General features: G+C 37.2%; 1 protein-coding gene and 1 non-coding gene across 2 annotated transcripts; both read left to right on the plus strand.

Annotated features, from left to right (window-relative positions):
- The first annotated feature begins 6991 nt into the window (after positions 1-6991).
- On the plus strand, positions 6992-17334 carry LOC104121266 (sulfate transporter 4.1, chloroplastic-like). Its single transcript, XM_009633217.4, has 17 exons — positions 6992-7589; positions 9250-9298; positions 9765-9966; positions 10569-10737; positions 11363-11428; positions 11518-11625; positions 12473-12580; positions 12688-12753; positions 12978-13038; positions 13146-13273; positions 13831-13872; positions 14849-14965; positions 15422-15473; positions 15949-16087; positions 16248-16336; positions 16584-16660; positions 16774-17334. Exons 1-17 carry the CDS (start codon positions 7242-7244, stop codon positions 17089-17091), a joined length of 2139 nt encoding a protein of 712 aa, XP_009631512.1. The 5' UTR covers positions 6992-7241; the 3' UTR covers positions 17092-17334.
- A 938-nt stretch (positions 17335-18272) lies between these two features.
- LOC117273655 (U12 minor spliceosomal RNA) lies at positions 18273-18435 on the plus strand. The gene has a single exon (XR_004503663.1). It is a non-coding gene; the product is annotated as a U12 minor spliceosomal RNA (small nuclear RNA).
- Positions 18436-19505: the final 1070 nt, after the last annotated feature.

Below are 19505 nucleotides of genomic sequence, written 5' to 3' on the forward strand. Positions count from 1 at the left end.
GGAAGTTAAGTACTCAGATTTGTTGGCTAACATAGTAGTAGTGCCTAAAAAGGAAAATAAATTAAGAATGTGCGTATATTACAATGACTTGAACAAGGCGTGCCCCAAGGATTCTTTTCCTTTGCCTAACATCAATCGCATGATCGATGCAACAGTCGGGCACGAGATACTCAGCTTTCTAGAAACCTATTCCGGGTACAACCAAATCCGGATGGACCGGGCGATCAAGAAAAAACTTCCTTCATCACTAAATTCGGCACCTATTGTTATATTATTATGTCGTTCGGACTAAAAAAATACTGGTGTCACTTATGAACGCCTAGTAAACTGGATGTTCGAAGAACAAATAGGAAAATCAATGGAGGTTTACATTGACGACATGTTAGTTAAGTCCCTGCGAGCAGATGACCATTTGAAACATTTGCAGGAACCCTTCAACATACTGAAGAAATATAATATGAAGCTGAACCGGAGAAATGCGCATTCGGGCTCGGGTCCTGAAAGTTTCTTGGATTCATGGTGTCCAACCGAGGGATCGAGATCAATCCCGACAAAATCAAAGCTATAGAAGATATCACCGTAATGAACAATGTCAAGGTCGTTCAAAGGCTAACCGGGCGCATAACCGCCCTGGGCTGGTTCATATCGAGGTCCTCCGATAAGATCCATCGGTTCTTCTCATTATTGAAGAAGAAGAATAACTTTTCGCGGACCCCGGAGTACCAGGAAGCTTTGGAGGAACTCAAATGGTACCTTTCGAGTCCACCCTTTGTCACGACCCAATTTTTCCTCTGTCTGGGTATCGTGATGGCACCTAGTCTTAGGGACTAGGTAAGCCTAACAATAATTAAAACAACATTGTTTAAATAGAATCTTTTAAAACTCCCAAAATCGGTAGTACAAGTCATAAGCTCTACAGAATGTTTGCTAGAAAACTTCTAAATACAATTATCTAGAAATAAGAATAAATAGTGCAAAACGAAAAGTTGAAGGTGACTCTGAAGCCTGTGAACGCAGCAGCAGGTTTACCTTGAGTCTCCACAGTAACAGTCCACACAGATAGCTAACAAACAAGTACCTGGATCTGCACAAAAATATGTACAAAAGAGTAGCATGAGCACACCACAACGGTGCCCAGTAAGTATCAAGACTAACCTCGGTGAAGTAGTGACGAGGACTAGTCAAGACACACTGGTCTAATAAACTGAAGAAGTATAAGTATAGGGATGACAAAACATGACATCTATCTAAGGACCCCGAGATATGGCTAACGACATAGCAACTGCAATAAGGAAAGAAAAACAGGAAGTAATAGTGGAACACCAGAATAAGACACAGAAGAATGAACGAAAACACAACCCAAATCCAGAAATCACAATACAGTAGAGGCAAGTAGTAGCTCAGCAGCTGCAATAGTTTTCACATGAGGTCTCAGCCAATAACCCCAATAAATTAGTCAAAATCCTTCAAGAGTAAACTTTCACCCGTAAGTTTTTTTTTAAAATTGAGGTCTTTAGAATATAATCCTTTCCAATAAGAAATTATTTTTGAAATATACTTCCTTCAAACATAGTTCTTTCAAGATAAAACCTTTCAAATATAAACTTTTCAAATAATTAGCCTTCAAACATAGTTCTTTCAAGATAAATACTTTTCAAGTATAACCCTTTCAAATAAATATCTTCAAATATAGTTCCTTCGAGATAAATACTTTTCAAATATAAACTTTTCAAATAATTAGCCTTCAAACATAGTTCTTTCAAGATAAATACTTTTCAAGTATAACTCTTTCAAATAAATATCTTCAAATATAGTTCCTTCGAGATAAATACTTTTAAAATCATATCCTTCGAGTATAAGTCACCCTGTGACACCTGAGCATGGAAGATTTGCAGCCCCGAACACAGATATAACCACAGTGGGGAATCTACCAGAATACCGTCTGGTAATCCCAAAATAAATATGCAGTGCTGGGGGATCTCCCGGAATACGTCTGTAGTCCCAATTTAAATATGCAGTGCAGGGGGATCTCCCGGAATACGTCTGTAGTCCCAAAGTAAATATGCAAGACAGGGGAATCTCCCGAAATATGTCCGTAGTCCCAATTTAAATATGCAGTGCTGTGGAATCTCCCGAAATACGTCCATAATCCCAATTTAAATATGCAACGCAAACAACAAAGATAATAACTATAACACGACAGAAACCTCGTAAATCACCACAACGAGTACAAAAGTAACAATGACAGAAATGCAAAGTACGGAGAGCAAATCAACTCAAGAATTTAACTCACAAGAACGGTATAACTCATTCACAAGAAATAACCACAGTAAAGAATGTTAGGCACAAGGAGAACAGCTTAACAAGGAAAAACAAAACAAAAATGTAGCAACGATTCCACAATATTCAAGTCAACAATAAGAAGCCAACACGAGTCAAATAGTTCCAAATAATGGCAAGTCAACTAAGATATAGGTTATCTAAACTCCTTTTGAGGTTGAGCAATTACGAGAAAAATTCAATAATTCAAATAAAGATAAGCAGCGGAAGATAATCATAACTCCAATTAAGACTAAACAATTATAGGGTGAGAAAATAATAATTTTAATTAAAGATAAGCAGTTATGAAAAAAAAAATATAGCACGACGATAGAAGAGGTAAAATCTTTAAATAAGTCGAATAAGGGTCAAATAGACAGTAAGAGTGAATCCTAAAGCAATTATCTCTAGTCAAAGCATGTAGAGGTGAAGCTAGCAAATAGGAATTCAAAAAGATCAAAAACAATATCATACACAGTGAATATAAGGACATAAGAACCCTAAAAAGCCAACTTTCCACAAATAGGTCCGAGCACGCACTCGTCACCTCACGTACACAGACTACAATCAACATAGATAACTCAAATCCTAAGGGGTAGTTCCCCCCACAAGGTTTAGGCAAGATACTTACCTCGAGTCAAGCTCAATAAATCCGTAAGAATGCCCTTTCCACGAATATCCGGCTCTGGATGGCCTAAATCTAGCCAAAAGAAATTACATATCATAATTACAATAATAATAGACTCATCTAATTAACGAAATCAACATTTTAACGAAAATTCTGAAATTAACTCAACATGCCAGTGGGGCCCACTTCTCGGAATCGGGTAAAAATTATAAAATATGAACACCCATTCACGCACGAGTCCAACCATATAAGAATTACTCAAATCCGACCAAAAATCCCCTTTCAAAAATCGAAATCTTCATTGAAGAAGTTCTTCCAATTTTTCTCAATTTTAACCCCAAAAATCCGAAACTAAATGGAGCAAACAACTATAGATTAATGGAATACAACCAAAAACGAGTTAGAAATCATTACCCCAAAGTTTTCTCTGAAAATACCTCGAAAAATCGCCAAATTCCGAGCTCTCAAGTCCAAAAACGAAGAATGAAACCAAACCCTCAGATTTCTCTTTTCTGCCCAGGCGTGACCGCACCTGCGCATAATTAGCCGCATCTGCGCGAATGCAGGTGCGCACGTCCAAGTTGCACCTGCGCTTACTCTCGCTTCTGCGCGCCAAAATCTGCATCTGCGGGCATCGCAGATGCGGAATTTTCCTCGCACCTGCGACCCATGACGCTCCTCCACCTTTCCGCTCCTGCGCTTGCCTCTCCGCATGTGCGCTCTCGCACCTGCGGCCTCTTCACCACATGTGCAAAAATACCAGAAGCATGAAGACTTAGCAGCAACACAAATCAAACTTTTAATCCGTTAAGCACCCGAAACTCACCCGAGGCCCCCGGAACCTTAACCAAACATACCAACCAATCCTAAAACACCATACGAACTTAGTCGAGCCCTCAAATCACATCAACTAACGATGAAACTACGCATCGCACCATGAATCGAATTTATAAATTTCAAATCTTTCAACTTCTAAAACCTATGCCAAAACCTATCAAATCAACCCGGAATGACGTTAAATTTTGCAGGCAAGTCCCAAATAATATAACGGAGCTGTTCCAACTCTCGGAATCGCATTCCGACCCCGATATCAAAAAGTCCACTTCCGGTCCAAATCTTCAAAAATTCGACTTTCGCCATTTCTAGCCTAAATCCGCTACAGATCTCGGATTTTCAGTCCGGACACGCTCCTAAGTCCAAAATCACCCAACGAAGCTAATAGAACAGACGAAACTCTATTCTGGAGTTCTCTTCACATAGTTCCGACTACAGTCAAAATCCTAAGACTTAAGCTCCCGTTTTAGGGACTAAGTGTCCCAAGTCACTCTAAAACAATCGGTAATTGAATTCAACCACGCACGCAAGTCAATACACATAATTTGAAGCTACTCTGGGCCTTATGCTGTCGAACGAGACTTAAATTCTCAAAATGAAGGCAGACGAGCAGCTATACCTGTACTTAGCGGTATCCGAGATAGCGGTAAGCGGAGTCTTAGTCCAGAAAGAGGAAGGTACGCAATTTCCTATCTATTATGTTAGCAGGACTCTAGGCGAGGCCGAAATAAGGTACCCTCACCTAGAGAAATTGGCGCTCGCTTTGCTAAGCGCCTCCAAAAAGTTAAAGCCATATTTTCAATGCCATCCCATATGCATCGTAACTTCTTACCCACTAAGGAACATAATGAACAAACCCGAGCTCTCGGGCCGATTGGCCAAATGGGCCGTTAAAATTAGCGGGTACGATATCAAATATCGATCCCAGAGTGCCATCAAATCTCAAATTTTGGCGGACTTCGTGGCCGATTTCACGTCTGCCTTAATACCCGAAGTCGAAAAGGAATTATTGTTAACCTCGGGGACATCCTCGAGAATCTGGACCCTCCTTACGGATGTTGCCTCGAACGCAAAGGGGTCCGGACTCGGCATCGTGTTGAAGCCGCCTACGAGTAATGTAAATAGGCAATCTATTAGAAGTGTGAAATTGACTAACAATGAGGCCGAGTATGAGATCATGATTGCAGGTCTCGAATTGGCTAAAAGCCTGGGCGCGAAGCTAAGTGCGACTCCCTCATTGTGGTAAATCAGGTCAATAGGACATTCGAAGTGAAAGAGGAACGAATGCGAATGTACTTGGATAAATTATAGGTAACGCTGCATAGATTCAAGGAATGAACCCTACAACACGTATCCTAGGATCAAAATAGCAAAGTCGATGCTCTAGCTAACTTGGGGTCATCGGTTGATGACGCTGAATTAAGCTCGGGAACGGTCGTACTACTCGTGAAGTCGGTAGTGGAAGAAGGCCATGTCGAAATAAACTCAACAAGTTTTACTTGGGACTGGAGAAACAATTATATAGACTACTTGAAGACCGGAAAAGTTGCCCTCAAATCCTAAGGAATTGAGAGCTCTACGCACGAAGGCGACCAGGTTTAGCCTATCCGAAGGTACTCTGTTCAGAAGAACGTTCGATGGCCCACTCACCGTATGCTTGGGGCCGGGAGACACCCCAATTTTCCGGTGAGGTAAACGGAGTTGGGACGTGACCGTAAGGAATCAGAGTCAGAATAGGGAGCCCCTCGTATCGGTGCTCGAGCAAAACGCATGCCCTCGGGGGCATCGGGACCACGTCCTCTGGGTCCAGTTCAAATCCAAAGACTTCAAAGATCATAACTAAACAACCGCACACTACTAACAAAAGAGCCGTGATGCCCATGCCCAACCGGATATCACAGTGTGAATCTCGGCCCGTATCAACAGAAAATTAGTGATTAGCGAAAAGGAATTTTTTTACCTTTCTTATGATTGTACTTAGGGTAAAACCCTCATACTATATAAATGGGAAGCTTATTATTCATTAGGGACATTGTAACACGCATATTAATACAATTTACTTATATTCTCTCTAATAGTTATCCAAAGTTGTTACTTTTGTTTTAAGTTCTTTATAAGTGCAAGCTTGGAACCGAAGGCAGGTTCCTCGTTAAGCCATTAACCGAGCTCAGAATCACTCTTATCATTGGTTTGGCCATTTATTACATCTTTTATTTGCTTAATTTAACGTCATTGATCACTTGTATTGAATTAATCCACATATCTTTAAATCGCGTATAAATTTAATTGTTATCCGTTTTTAAGAGTAAACAATATAGTTAATTGCAAAGTGTATCCTATGATATTGCCTTTGAATGATGTAAGAGTTTACAAAAAATACACCGTAGCCAAACATCTTTGTCTCTATGTATTTGAACTTTTCATTTAATAAGAAGTTTACATCATGAAGTAGGTATAAAAAAAAGAAAAGAAAATAAAGTGAGTTCTTTTGTGGATCTTGACCAAACATCGAATAATCAATTCAAAACTGATAGCACTTTTTAATCAAAATAAAATACTGGAATGATCCATGCAAATATGGATAAAAATTTGAAAAAAATTATTTTTAGCTACTTCAAAAAATTAATAGCCGATATAATTATTTTTGACTGACCAGAATTCATCTAGAGTTTGGTCTAGATTAATATTACATATCGTTGTACATAAATATTTATAATTCTTCGAAGTTTATTGTATTAGTATTTATTTTTACTTTAATTTGTAAAATTTACCATTTCTTAATTTGATAAAATTGGTGTATTTTGTACGAATGTTCTTATTTTCAAAGTAAAATAAAGTACTTCTAGGATTGAAAAAACTTGATCAAATAAGCTATAAGTCAGATTCGCACATCGTAAAGACGATTAAGGGAAGGGGAGCATTCTTTATTAGAACTTTTTTTTATTCTTAAAGCTCGAATTAGAAGATCTCTAATTAAGAAATAAATGTATCATATTCAATTCATGACAATCATAAAAATATAGTTATAAATGATAAATATAATATAAAATTTTAATGTGTGGCGTAATTTTACCTAAAATTCAATCAAGTGCAGGTAAATGTTCATAGTAGCTAAAATAAATAAATATAGTTACTTAAAAGACTGGCAAAAAAAAAAAAGGGGAAAAAAACAAGAATAAAACAGGGGGAATGAGATTCCTGAATCAGGATTCAGATTTGTGTCATCTTTTAAGTCTTTATAAGGCAGTGGTGGCCCTCTCCTTAGTCCTCATGTGGCATTTACAAGTTATACTTTTCCGCCAATCACCATTTCTTCTTCCTCACACAGCCACAGGTCCTCTGACACTTCCCGGTGGGCGCACCTTCCGCCTGACTCCACAAACATTTTCCTCTTTCCGCCGCCGTTCGCCGCTCGCCGCCGCGATCGCATTCCAAATTTATGCTCTTCTAACCAACCGCCATGGACAGAACCTACGCCTCTCCTAGCTCCCAAAACCTCACGGCTATAGCTACTTCCGCAGATAATTTTGCTTCTTCTTCTTCTTCTCCTACTTCTATGTCGGCCGGTAGCCACCGCTCGGTGAAAATTATCCCGCTGGAACATCCGTCAACCAATACGACGACGTCGTCATCTTCTTCGCCTTCTGTTGTATCGAAATGGAAGGCGAGGATGAAAAGGATGACGTGGATTGAGTGGATTGACTTCTTCTTTCCCTGTTCCCGTTGGATGCGAACTTATAAAGTGAATGAGTACTTGCAGCCTGATCTCATGGCGGGTATCACCGTCGGCATCATGCTCGTTCCTCAGGTACTATAATTTTTTCTCATTACTGGTCAAATTATGAATTGAATTTTACAGAAGAGTTTATGTTTAATGCACTGGCAGCGTATAAAAATTTTTTACACGATCAAGTTGCTTAAAATGTAATTGCTGGTAACTTTATTTAATAACATTGATGGGGGTAAGCTAGAATAAACTGTGGGTTAAAATACATGGAAAAAAAAAAGAAAAAAGGGCAGGCCGATGCATAAAGCATCCCGCGTTCACGGAGGGTCCAGCGAAGAGTCGCGCCCAAGGGGTGTTATATGGACAACCTACCCTAATGCAAGCATTAGTAGCTGCTTCCAAGGCTCGAACCCATGACATATAGGTCACACAGATACTAATTTACCATTGTTCCAAGGCTTCCCTTCATTTAAATTACATAATGGTGTAAAAAATTGATGAATTGAACTAAATTATGAATTGAATCTTACAGAAGAGCTTAGGTTTAATGCACTGAGGATTCAAAAAATATTTACACAATCAGGTTACTTAAAGGTAATTGATGGTAACTCTATTTAATAACACTAATGGTGTTAAATTTTCATGTCACTATATAAAAATCCTTTACAGAATTGTCATCCCTGTTACTGTAACCATTGCTGAGCTAAGTTGATAATACTGTAAATTCATCCTAGTCATTGTTATAGAATTCATAGGTTGGTGGTGCCTAGTTAATCGCTCTCTCCGTCCAATTTTATGTGTTAGAGTTCAGGGGACAAGGGTCTAGGTTTTCATGTTTCTCAAAATAAAGTTTACAGATTCGTAAACTAGGTAAAAAGTACTATTATGAGAAACAATAGGTAATAACTCAATATATTCAAAAAATATGTTTGAAAAATTGTAATTAAAAAAAAGGCGGTTTACTTAGTAATTGTATCATATAAAATGAGACAGAGAGAGTACTACTTTTCCCCGTCCATTTTCTTGCTATACACAGAGGCTAATCCAGCTTATAAACTGCGGGTGCATGTACTGCATCGGGTTTAGAGTATGTGTGTGTGTGTGTATATATATATATATAAAAAAAATTTAAGGACTTCTCTAAATATACATATTAAGTAATGCATTCATTGCATTTAAATTCTAGATCTGCCTCTAGTTATGAACTTACTGGCATATCTCTGCTTTTCATTTGCATAATTCAATCAGTGTCAGTTCATTCCATTCTGTCTCCGCGTTTCTCAAGTGTTTTTTACCAATTTCACATAACCAATGTCACAATTTAAGATTATATGCAGCTCTGGGTCCTCTTTTTACTCTTATGATCTGTAGTACCGGCTCAAAGTAGTTATAATTGATGCTTCCCCCCCCCCCCCCCCCCCCAAAAAAAAAAAAAAAGACAAAAGTCATAATCGATGACGTTATAGACTGATGGCCTTGTCGGGCTCACTTGTCTTCTTAAGTTGTTTTTGATTGGGAATGAGTATGTAGACGCTGGAACCTTTAGACTAATTGCTAATATCAAAACAATAATGGGGTAAACCAAATGTCCTCACCTTTAGTCTTAAGCATTATATGACCTATCTTCTTATGCTAGACTGCTTGTCAAGTGTACCTTTTTGGAGGCACTTTTGGTCTTTCAATGAGAATTATTAAATTATAGTATGCATTTTCATTTTAACTGATTCTGTTGCGTGAACAGTCTATGTCGTATGCAAAGCTGGCTGGGCTTCAACCGATATATGGACTTTGTAAGTAAATCTTTGGAACTTATTTACTTCATTATGTTTCTTTTGTTAATTCTGATAAAGTGAAGCAGATACCGTTCTCGATATGTTTCTCTAATTTAGCAAAACGACCTTTGAATACTGATGCTGATATTGAAATAAATCTCGATTTAAGTATGGTGCTCTGAATTAGGTTCTTAGGTTATTTTCCTTGTTTTGAATAAGAAGGCAAAATTTTCCTCCTCTTTGAAGCACCGTTTTCTTTCTTTCTTAATTTAGCATCCATATCTGAAAGAAAATTCTACGTGGATAAACTAATTTCCATGACCTTTTCAGATTTTTTTTAAATGTCTAGTTGTTTATGTCTTTATGAACCTATCTTTCCTAGCTATGTTCATTTGTTTCTTAATAAGTAGCAAAATCTTTATCTTCTGTTTACTTGGTTATCTTCAAAATTGCATCTTTTCTTAATCTGAGCTTTGCTAAACAGATTCTGGTTTCATCCCTATATTTATCTACACCATATTTGGGTCATCTCGTCAGCTTGCAATTGGTCCAGTTGCATTGACGTCTCTTCTAGTCTCTAATGTCTTGAGCAGCATAGTTGATCCGTCAGACAAGTTATACACAGAGCTTGCTATATTGTTAGCACTTATGGTTGGCATCTTTGAATGCACAATGGCACTCTTAAGGTATTTCTGCTTTAAGCTTTGGTTCTTTCTTTCTTTGTTAAAATTTGAATTTTCTAGATTGTCATACTCTCTTGTAGTCACTGTGAGAAATAAGCAGATTCCATGTCTATCATCTCTTAACACGCACAAAGAAAATCAGAGCTTCTAGGATAATTTTTTCACCATGTTCCTGTTCAACTGACTGAAATCATTCATAACAAAGGGGATTGTAAAAATAGATCATGCTAAGCAATTTTAGACACAATAGGGGAATTTCACAATTTGTAGTTATATTTTTGTCGCACTGGCTTAGTGCAAGGCTGTATAAATTTTTTGATTACTTGTAAAAAGAAAGAAAAAAGACCATGCTTAGCATTGACCTAGACCTACTTCTTCCTAAGAGGAGTATAATGCAAATAACGCAGTCCGTGCAAGCCTTGGAAACTTGAGCATCTAAAGAGTTGATAATGATTGCTAATAATGGGCCTTTTGATGTTTTCTTTGGGTACGAGTTCTGTATCCTTGATTGGTTCTCTTTCCAACTGATTGAAAATTCTGCATCTTCATTATCTTTCTGACGAAATTTGTTAAACGTCTCACTCCTTATTTCAACTCATCCATAGGCTTGGATGGCTCATACGTTTCATCAGCCACTCTGTGATTTCTGGTTTTACAACCGCCTCTGCTTTTGTCATTGCCTTGTCTGAAGCAAAGTACTTCTTGGGCTATGAAATAGAACGGAGTAGCAAAATCATACCTCTAGTCAAAAGTATAATTGCTGAAGCAGATAAGGTACTTTCCAGAATTAAACATTTGCAGGTTACTCCATTTTATGCATGCTAAGAGAAACTTAAATGCTAGTAGTAATTTACATTGAAATATGCAAATTGAAAATTTGATTTCTTTTCTTTCGTGTGTCGGACATGCTATTCACTGTTAGCCTGAACTTGCAGAGACTATAATTTTCTCTGCAATATCTGATGTACCTGTCTACTTAACTTTGACGTGATTGTTCTGCAAAACTGTACTGTTGGGGAGGATTTTTAGTTTTAATCAAAGGTTATCGGGTTGTATAAATGGGCAATTTTCTACAATATTAACTCGGAGAGCCATTTTTCTCAATCATGTAGAGACAAAGGACATTCATTAAAAGAATTGGTACATGGAGGTCATATAAGTTAGTTAGGGATAAGTGCTGAATGCTGTCAAAGGATTGGAATCGTTTTGTTGGAGATTTTGAAACTGTTTCCAGGCAGTTTTAAGTCAACAAAACTTCCTTATTGCCATTTCCGGAGTAGATTTTGGAAAAGGCAAAAAGATTTCCATTCATTTTCTTAAGTCAGAGAGATGATTCTTTGTCTAATTGCTACAAGATAGTTTTTCTTTCTTCAAAGGCTAACTCGATTTCCTTTTGTAGTTCTCGTGGCCTCCTTTTGTTATGGGCTCACTGATGCTAGCTATTCTTCTGACCATGAAGCACTTGGTAGGAGTTTACCGGCATTTTCATGTGTATTATATACTAATTTTATCAGTTATATGAAGGTTCATGTGCTTTAATTGTTTTCTCTTCAGGGAAAAACAAGAAAGCATTTGCGTTTTCTGCGTGCAGCTGGTCCCCTCACAGCTGTTGTTCTGGGTACAACTTTTGTGAAAATCTATCATCCACCTTCAATTTCGTTGGTGAGAACGACATGTATTAAGCTCAACCTGAACTTCAGGAATTGAATCTAAGATTAGCAAATTTTTTTTTCATTTGAGCAAATGCGAGAACACAATAATGTTGGATTAAACTTACATTTGCCACTTTTTTCCTCACATGGACTGAAAAGGATAGTTGCATAAAGTTAATATTAATATCTGACCTGCAGGGTCAGTAGGACCAAAATTTTTGATGTTAACCACTTTGACTTATCCCATTAGAGCATTTCCTTAGATGCTACACATTCATTGATGCTTGTTTTTATATGTTTGTCAGTTTCACTTTAAAAACAATATTCTCGACTCCACATGAACAATTGAGAATGCTCTAGTCAGCTACAAATGTTATCCTAATTGGGTATTATCATCGCTAAAGCAATAGATATGACTGAAAAGTAGGATTGATGCTTATACTGATTATTTCATTAAAATTCAAGGGGTCATCTATGGTTTTTTTCTAGGGAGCTATTGCTGCATTGACCTTTGTTTGTTTTTGGGGGGGGGGGGGGGGAGGAGAAGGAGCTTGCACATTGGAACGCCCTTGATGTCAAAAGATATAAAGAGGAAAGGATATCTTCACTTTTGATGTATCAGTGTTGTTAAAAATCAGATCAGATAAAAAGTTGAGTATGGTGAGAGGCATGGATTAATGGAAGGATGAGTGGCTTTGTGTTCATAGGATCTTGGTTGAAATATTGAACTTACATCACAGAAAAGATTGTTGCACAATCTTGTTCTTTTTAAAAACATTTTCCTATTTGTTACTCTACATGATCTGAATTGACAGAACTGTTATCACTCCAATAACAATGTGTATGCTTTGGTTTAGGTGGGTGATATACCTCAGGGGCTGCCAAAGTTTTCTGTACCAAAGCATTTTGACCATGTAAAGTCTTTGATCCCTACTACCGTTCTTATTACCGGTGTAGCTATCCTGGTAAGTAAGAATTTAATCATTCATTATAATTGTGCATGCTTTTCAATTTCATCTTTTGGTTAGACAATCCTTTTTTGATAGGTGATACCAGTTTCCCAACTTTATAGGAATCAGTGGGGATTGCTAAGGCACTGGCAGCAAAAAATGGATATGAGCTGGATTCGAACCAAGAGGTGTGTGACTTTTGATGATCTTGCAAGAACTGCTATTCATTCATTTACCGATTTAACTATGCTCTGTTGTGAGATTTGAACAAGTTATGATAAACATTGACTTGTTACTCATATTTCGTTCTTCTCCTCTTTTTATTTGTCATGGTATAATAACCACAAGAAATGTCATGCTCTAATCAGAAAATTTCGTACTACAACTTCTTATGGTTCTGTTATTGTAACAGTTATTTGGTCTTGGCTTGGCCAACATTTGTGGCTCATTCTTCTCAATTTACCCTACAACAGGTGAGTTTGGAATATTGTGTGGCTTGATCAATTCCACATTTGTATCTTTCTACAACTTTTCGGAGCTGGTTTCTGACAAAGTTTCTCTTTTCCTAATGTGCTGGCAGGCTCTTTTTCTAGATCAGCCGTAAATCATGAAAGTGGAGCAAAAACTGGCTTATCGGGACTTGTGATGGGAATTATAATGGCATGTGCTCTATTATTCTTGACTCCTGTATTTGAATACATACCTCAGGTAAAGGATAATGTTTGAAGGTGTAAAGTTTTCACCCTACTGTCGGTAACTAGATTACTTTCAACTGTCACATTGTTTGAGCTGTGTTTCCAGTCTCTTATCCTCTAATTTGGCTTCAATTTTTTATGTGCTCTATGAGATGTATTTATCGTTATGACAAGGGAGGATAGCCTAGTTGTAAAGACCCTCCGCCTCCAGCCAGCCATTAGGTTGCGGGTTCGATTCCCAGTGGAGCAAAACGAGAAAGGGCCAACAATAGGCTCCCTGGTAGGGGGGTTTGAGGGTGGAGTTTACCATGTCCAGAAAAAAAAGAAAAAAAGAGATGTAATCATCCTTTTAATCTGTTTATGCTACTCATATCTTTTTAGTGCTTTTCTTTATAAGATATCTAGGAAGTGATGTACCGTAGATCTTTTCATTATTGCATGCTCCTACATCTTCTTATTATTGCATGCTTGCAATTTAGTGGTCAACATTTGACCATTTCCTGTCTTAATTATGATACTTTAAACTCTTCCACTGCTCTTGATTTTTATTCATTTGTATTGCTGTTGCAGTGTTCCTTGGCTGCGATTGTGATATCTGCTGTAATTGGACTGGTATGTGTGCCATCTTCTACCAGGGAATCATTTGTTTCATTTTATGTTGTTAAGGTTGCCATTCTATTGAATGTAACTTTTTTATATACAGATATAGTTTTAGTTGAAGTTAAACAACATCAGCATAATTTAACTAAATACACCAGCTACTACTCTATCATGCGTCATTTGGGTTTATCATGGCATAGCTTCCTGCTGTGTGTATTTTAACATTCTGTTCTTTGAAAGGTTGGTGTCGAATCACCGACCAGCAAGGGAAGAACATCCTGCATCTTTACCTTTTTATTTTCACTAAGGCTTCTTTAAGTAATTGTTATAGGAGAATTTTCAGTTCATTGTTTGATTTTCCTGACACTCTATTCATATCTTCCCTGGGAAGAATTGCTGTATGATCAGGAAATATGAGTCATATAGTAAAACATAGTAAGCTGGATAGAAGAAATATTCTTTCAGCTGTCAAGAATCATTTGATGGTTTGCATCTTTACCTTTTCTTTTTCACTAAGGCTTCTTTATGTAATTGTTATAGGAGAATTTTCAGTTCATTGTTTGATTTTCCTGACTCTCTATTCATATCTTCCCTGGGAAGAATTGCTGTATGATCAGGAAATATGAGTCATATAGTAAAACATAGTAAGCTGGATAGAAGAAATATTCTTTCAGCTGTCAAGAATCATTTGATGGTTTGCATTTGTAATTTCTTGAATCAGCTCTTAGTTATCACTTCTCTATCTGTTTTAGATGATTCCTGTAAATTCCTTGTTTATTTCTTAACTATTTTCGCTAAGCACAAATTTCTGTAAGATATTTATCGACTTGAAGCATCAAACGATGAAATTCTGGTTTCAGTGCTGACTGTTTTAGGATCAATTAATTCTGCATATTATTGGAAGTGGAGATGAATGAATTTTAACTGCAGCAAGTTTCATGCTTAGATTGCAAAGTTAGATTCATGTTTCTATTTTTCCTCCTTTCAGGTGGATTACGATGAGGCTAAATTTTTATGGCGTGTTGACAAGAAAGATTTTCTGTTGTGGACTATTACTTGCATGACAACCTTGTTGCTTGGCATAGAGATTGGTGTCCTTGTTGGGGTTAGTTTTTCTCTCTAACCAGACCTGAATATATTGTACTTTATTATTCTGGATGTTGAATTGAAGTTTTTTCCTACACTAGAAATTTAGAACTATCCATCCTCTTCAGCTAACTGTTCTTTTGCTATGAGCTTGGCCTGCATGTTAGTTACATAATTTTATAGAGTTCTTTAGTACAACTATTTTGCAGGAAATGCTTCAAATTTAATTCCTTGATCATTGAAATATTTTGAAGTAAATGCTTGGAGTTCAATGCCTTGGTTATATCACATAATGGAACCAAAAAAACATCCTGCATTGCACATGCTATAATTCCTTACCCAGAAAAAGAACTTGATAATATGCAATAGAGGTCAATAACTACTGGCCGATAACCTTTGTGTTGGAAAAATATAGTATTTGATAATCTTAAGGATAAACTCAGCTTGCCAATTTTTTGGTCTCATTTATTTGCAGGTTGGTGTCTCACTTGCTTTTGTTATCCATGAATCAGCAAATCCACATATTGGTGAGTTACTGCAATTGTCTAATATCCATGTACTTACATCAAATCTGCGGATGCCATAGCAGATCATATTATGTAATTTGACATATTAATTTTATTTGGAGTTTTTAAATTTAACTAATATTTGCTTGTTGCCAGCACGATTCTTAAGCTTTTTCATATCACTACCCTGTAATTGCATCATTGACTTCTTCATATTGGCATTGCTATTTTTTGGTGCCTCCTGGTGTCCTCTAAATTTTCTGTTCTCAATATAATGTTTTATCTGGTAGTTTTTCTCATTCCTTCATATATTTCATTTTGCTGGTGACGTTCAGTTTTACAAGCATTTCTTTTTCCTCTAGTTCTTTACTGGCAAGTTAACAAGATAATCAAGTACTTATGATGTTTAAACCACTGGTGCTAAGTTTCAATTTCTTTTGTTTCTGGTCAATGCTTTATAAATAATATAATTTTCGATGACATGAGTTTCTTTCAGCTGTCTTGGGGCGTCTTCCTGGAACTACTATTTACCGAAACACTCAACAATACCCTGAAGCATATACGTATAATGGGATTGTGATTGTTCGAATTGATGCACCTATTTACTTTGCCAACACCAGTTACATCAAAGACAGGTGACAACATGATGTTTTTTCTTTTTCTTTATTTTTCTGAAAGGAGAGCAAGTTTTTACCTTGAATTCAGTGTTTCTGAAACATTTTCACTAAACTGTTAAGGCTTTCGGCAAATCATATCCCACATGTCCCTGTGATCTGTATTTTTTTTCTTTCACAGGTTACGAGATTACGAAATTGAAAAGGATGAATCTACAGGTCGGGGACCAGAAGTTTCAAGAATTCATTTTGTGATCCTAGAGATGGCCCGTAAGTCTCCATGAGTTGGCACATTTTTCTAGCGTAGGCTGTGTCAGAAGGACAAAATTATGATAAATTTACCATTGCTATTTCCTTCGCCATGCTTTAGTAGTGCTAAAGCTCCTATATTTGGTCTTTACAATTGTCTAATATATTCCGGTATTTGATGTGAAAACTGAAGAACAGTAAAATGCTTTGAGGGTTGAGTAAACTATTTGTTTGTTCATACTAATCACAGTTCTCATATCTATTCCAGCTGTTACATATATCGACTCCAGTGCTGTTCAAGCTCTGAAAGAGCTCCACCAGGAATATAAATCACGAGACATTCAGGTTGAGAGTCTCTCTTTGGTTCAGATTACACAAACATGCTTCTCGAATTCTGTATCCTAGAATAATATCTTATTTCGCAACTTATCACATTGATAATATGTGTAATATTGCAGTTAGCCATTTCCAATCCCAACCGCGAAGTGCTTCTGACCCTAGCTAGAGCTGGTGTGATTGATCTGATTGGCAAGGAGTGGTACTTTGTCCGAGTTCACGATGCTGTTCAAATTTGTCTTCAACATGTTCAGAGACTAAATGAATTTCCCAAGGCACAAGAAGTTTTGGCAGAAAACAAACCAAGCTTGTTCCAGAGGCTACTCAATCAAAGGAAAGATGAATTTTCTCAGCCTGAACTCGAATCAGGTTTCCAGGAATCTTTTCTTACCAAAGGTGCTGACCCTCAGCTAGAACCACTGTTGTCAAAAAAGCCATGATAAAAGGCTGCTTCCAAAATGTATCAGTGTGTATGTCATGTAATGTGTTTGATTTTTTGGACTCTTTTTTAATTGATTCGTTGTAAGTAGCCTTCTATTTGAACAGACAGCTATTCATCATATGTAAAGTGTATTCTATATCTTTTTTCCCGGCGGAAATGCATTCTTCCCCAAGTTTGTAATAAGATGACGGTGCAAATTTTGTACCTCATAGTGAAATACAAGAAAGCATTATTGATATCATTGCAATTTGCATTTCAAACTTTAATACCGTACACTTGAATGTCTAGACGACATGTAAATCAGCCTTTTCTACCAGACAATGTCTTGGCTGTTTTTGTTTTTGTTTTTTTCTCTTTAAGATATCCGCATATCTTATTATGACATTTTTTCATGATAAAATACAAACATTTATATCACAAGCTTTTGATACATCTGTGTCCTTATGACAATTTACATATGTGCTTTGTGTGAGGTGAGCTTCATGTTCAAAAAGAACAATGCACTCCTAGATTTACTACTGCTAGCTAAGTGAAGTTCCCTGCAAAAGTAATCAGTTAAACAAATGTTCCCTTAGTGCCATTTTCATATGATATTACTAGTACTTATTAGTAGTACGGAATCAAATAGCTTATTCCTTTGCCTACAAATTACAATTTCTTTAAATATTTTATATTAATGAAAATAGTGACTTCAGAGTATTTTTGTGTAGTTGTAATAATTCAGTGTCCAATTTCACATCGAAAATTAGATTCTTTGATCCTTGTACTCCAAACTCAGCGCAAAATAAATGCCCAAGCGTAGTTTGATTATTAGAAAAACTGATCTCAGATAAGTTGTTTTGGATCAATTCGTAGCGGACTAACGAGTGACAAGTAGCTTTATCCCCTTAATTACAAACTATTTCCTGTCTTTTTAAAGTAATATTCCATTTTATATATTTCATCATGGAACTCATCGTAATAATTATTTATTGGTTCAACAATTTTATATATTTCATCATAGAACAAGTTCGGCTCAATTTGTTTCTTAATTTTTGTTCTTTTTCTTGGGTCTACTAAAGAAAACGAAAAAGGCTAGAAAAAATTCTCCAAAGAATTCAAAGTCCCACATCGAGGAACAGGACATCATCACCAGATATGTCACTAGTATAAGACCCCGAGAGGCAGTAACGGGAAAACTTGCCTTAAACTAATGAGTAAGGAAAACAAAGCGGACGGTGAGAGCCGGCCGCAGCGCTCTTGAAACACTTTTGTGGCGCAAGAATTTGTGGAGGGGTTATAGGCTGGCCAAGTGTTGACGCTGCCTACTTCGCAGAACTCGCTTGTGCGGGCCTCCCAACCCAACCCCCAAATCTTAGTTCAAGATTTTTTTTAGTAGTAGTTGTAACGGAAGGAGTATTAGTTTTGTAAAACGTAAAATATGGCAATTAATTTCTAGTCTGAGTTGTAGTACAGTTTTGACTGTTAAAATGATACGAGATTCCATGAGATACAAGTGCTGTTCAGTGGGCACAAAATGCCTCTGCAAAAAGACCCTTTGTGTGAGCCCTAAGATGGAACCGATGAGATTTTGCTTTGAGAATTTTGTTGGTTAGAGCAGAGTTGGTCGGTAAGCAAGAGTTGAAATTGAAATAATATTAGAGCAAATGGTTCGTAGCGCTTACTTTTGCATTATGTACAATAAGTTGCAGAATTCTTGAAACCCCCCCGGAACTTATGTGAGATGAACCATCATCCTGCTGGGTGGCTTTGTCGGCACCACATATTGACAATGGATTGCGCGGTCCTCGCCTTGGACTTCGTTGGAAAGGTAGGTGTTCAATAGGAAAATCATACCGTTGGAAAATCATGTCGTTTCTCGTCACATCCTTCTCGAAAACAAGGGGCTATCTGTATATGGTCGAAACCTATTAGTCAGTCGTACGGATTAATCAAGATGATAATACTTCGATCGAAGGGTATCTGCATAACGTCAGGTCGAGATCCGAGGCAAGGACGTCATGTATCGAGCTCTAAGACCGATCAATGACCAGCTCAGTATCCTTATCGAGCTCATGACCAAATCGAACTACGAGACAACGTGAAGATTGTCAAAGATGCATAGATCGACCAACACCTGCCCCGAATATCAAGACTCCGAGTCAGAATCGAGCTCGAGTCAAGGCCGAAGGCTCGATCCAATATCGAGTTCGAGTCAGTATCGAGCTCACAGACAAAGAGCCGTTGCAACCGCACTAAGGGACAGAATCCTGGCAGGAATTAGGAAAAAGATAATTAATCATGGGTTCCCCACTATATATTTTTTTTATTGTATATAAAATAGGATCCTTCTACTATAAAGAGGAGCATTGTTATAAGCAACAAGGACACATTGTAAAAAAGACAACTTTAGAGAGATTAACACTTTTGGGC

This window comes from Nicotiana tomentosiformis, chromosome 5 (assembly GCF_000390325.3).
Source record: "Nicotiana tomentosiformis chromosome 5, ASM39032v3, whole genome shotgun sequence".
Taxonomy (NCBI): domain Eukaryota; kingdom Viridiplantae; phylum Streptophyta; class Magnoliopsida; order Solanales; family Solanaceae; genus Nicotiana; species Nicotiana tomentosiformis.

Excerpts from the sequence above, each read along its gene's own strand:
- LOC104121266 (XM_009633217.4), top strand. The coding sequence starts at position 7,242 with ATGGACAGAACCTACGCCTCTCCTAGCTCCCAAAACCTCACGGCTATA. Across the intron at positions 11,429-11,517 it reads TTCTGACCATGAAGCACTTG|GGAAAAACAAGAAAGCATTT; the intron begins GTAGGAGTTTAC and ends TTTTCTCTTCAG. Across the intron at positions 13,039-13,145 it reads CTCAATTTACCCTACAACAG|GCTCTTTTTCTAGATCAGCC; the intron begins GTGAGTTTGGAA and ends ATGTGCTGGCAG.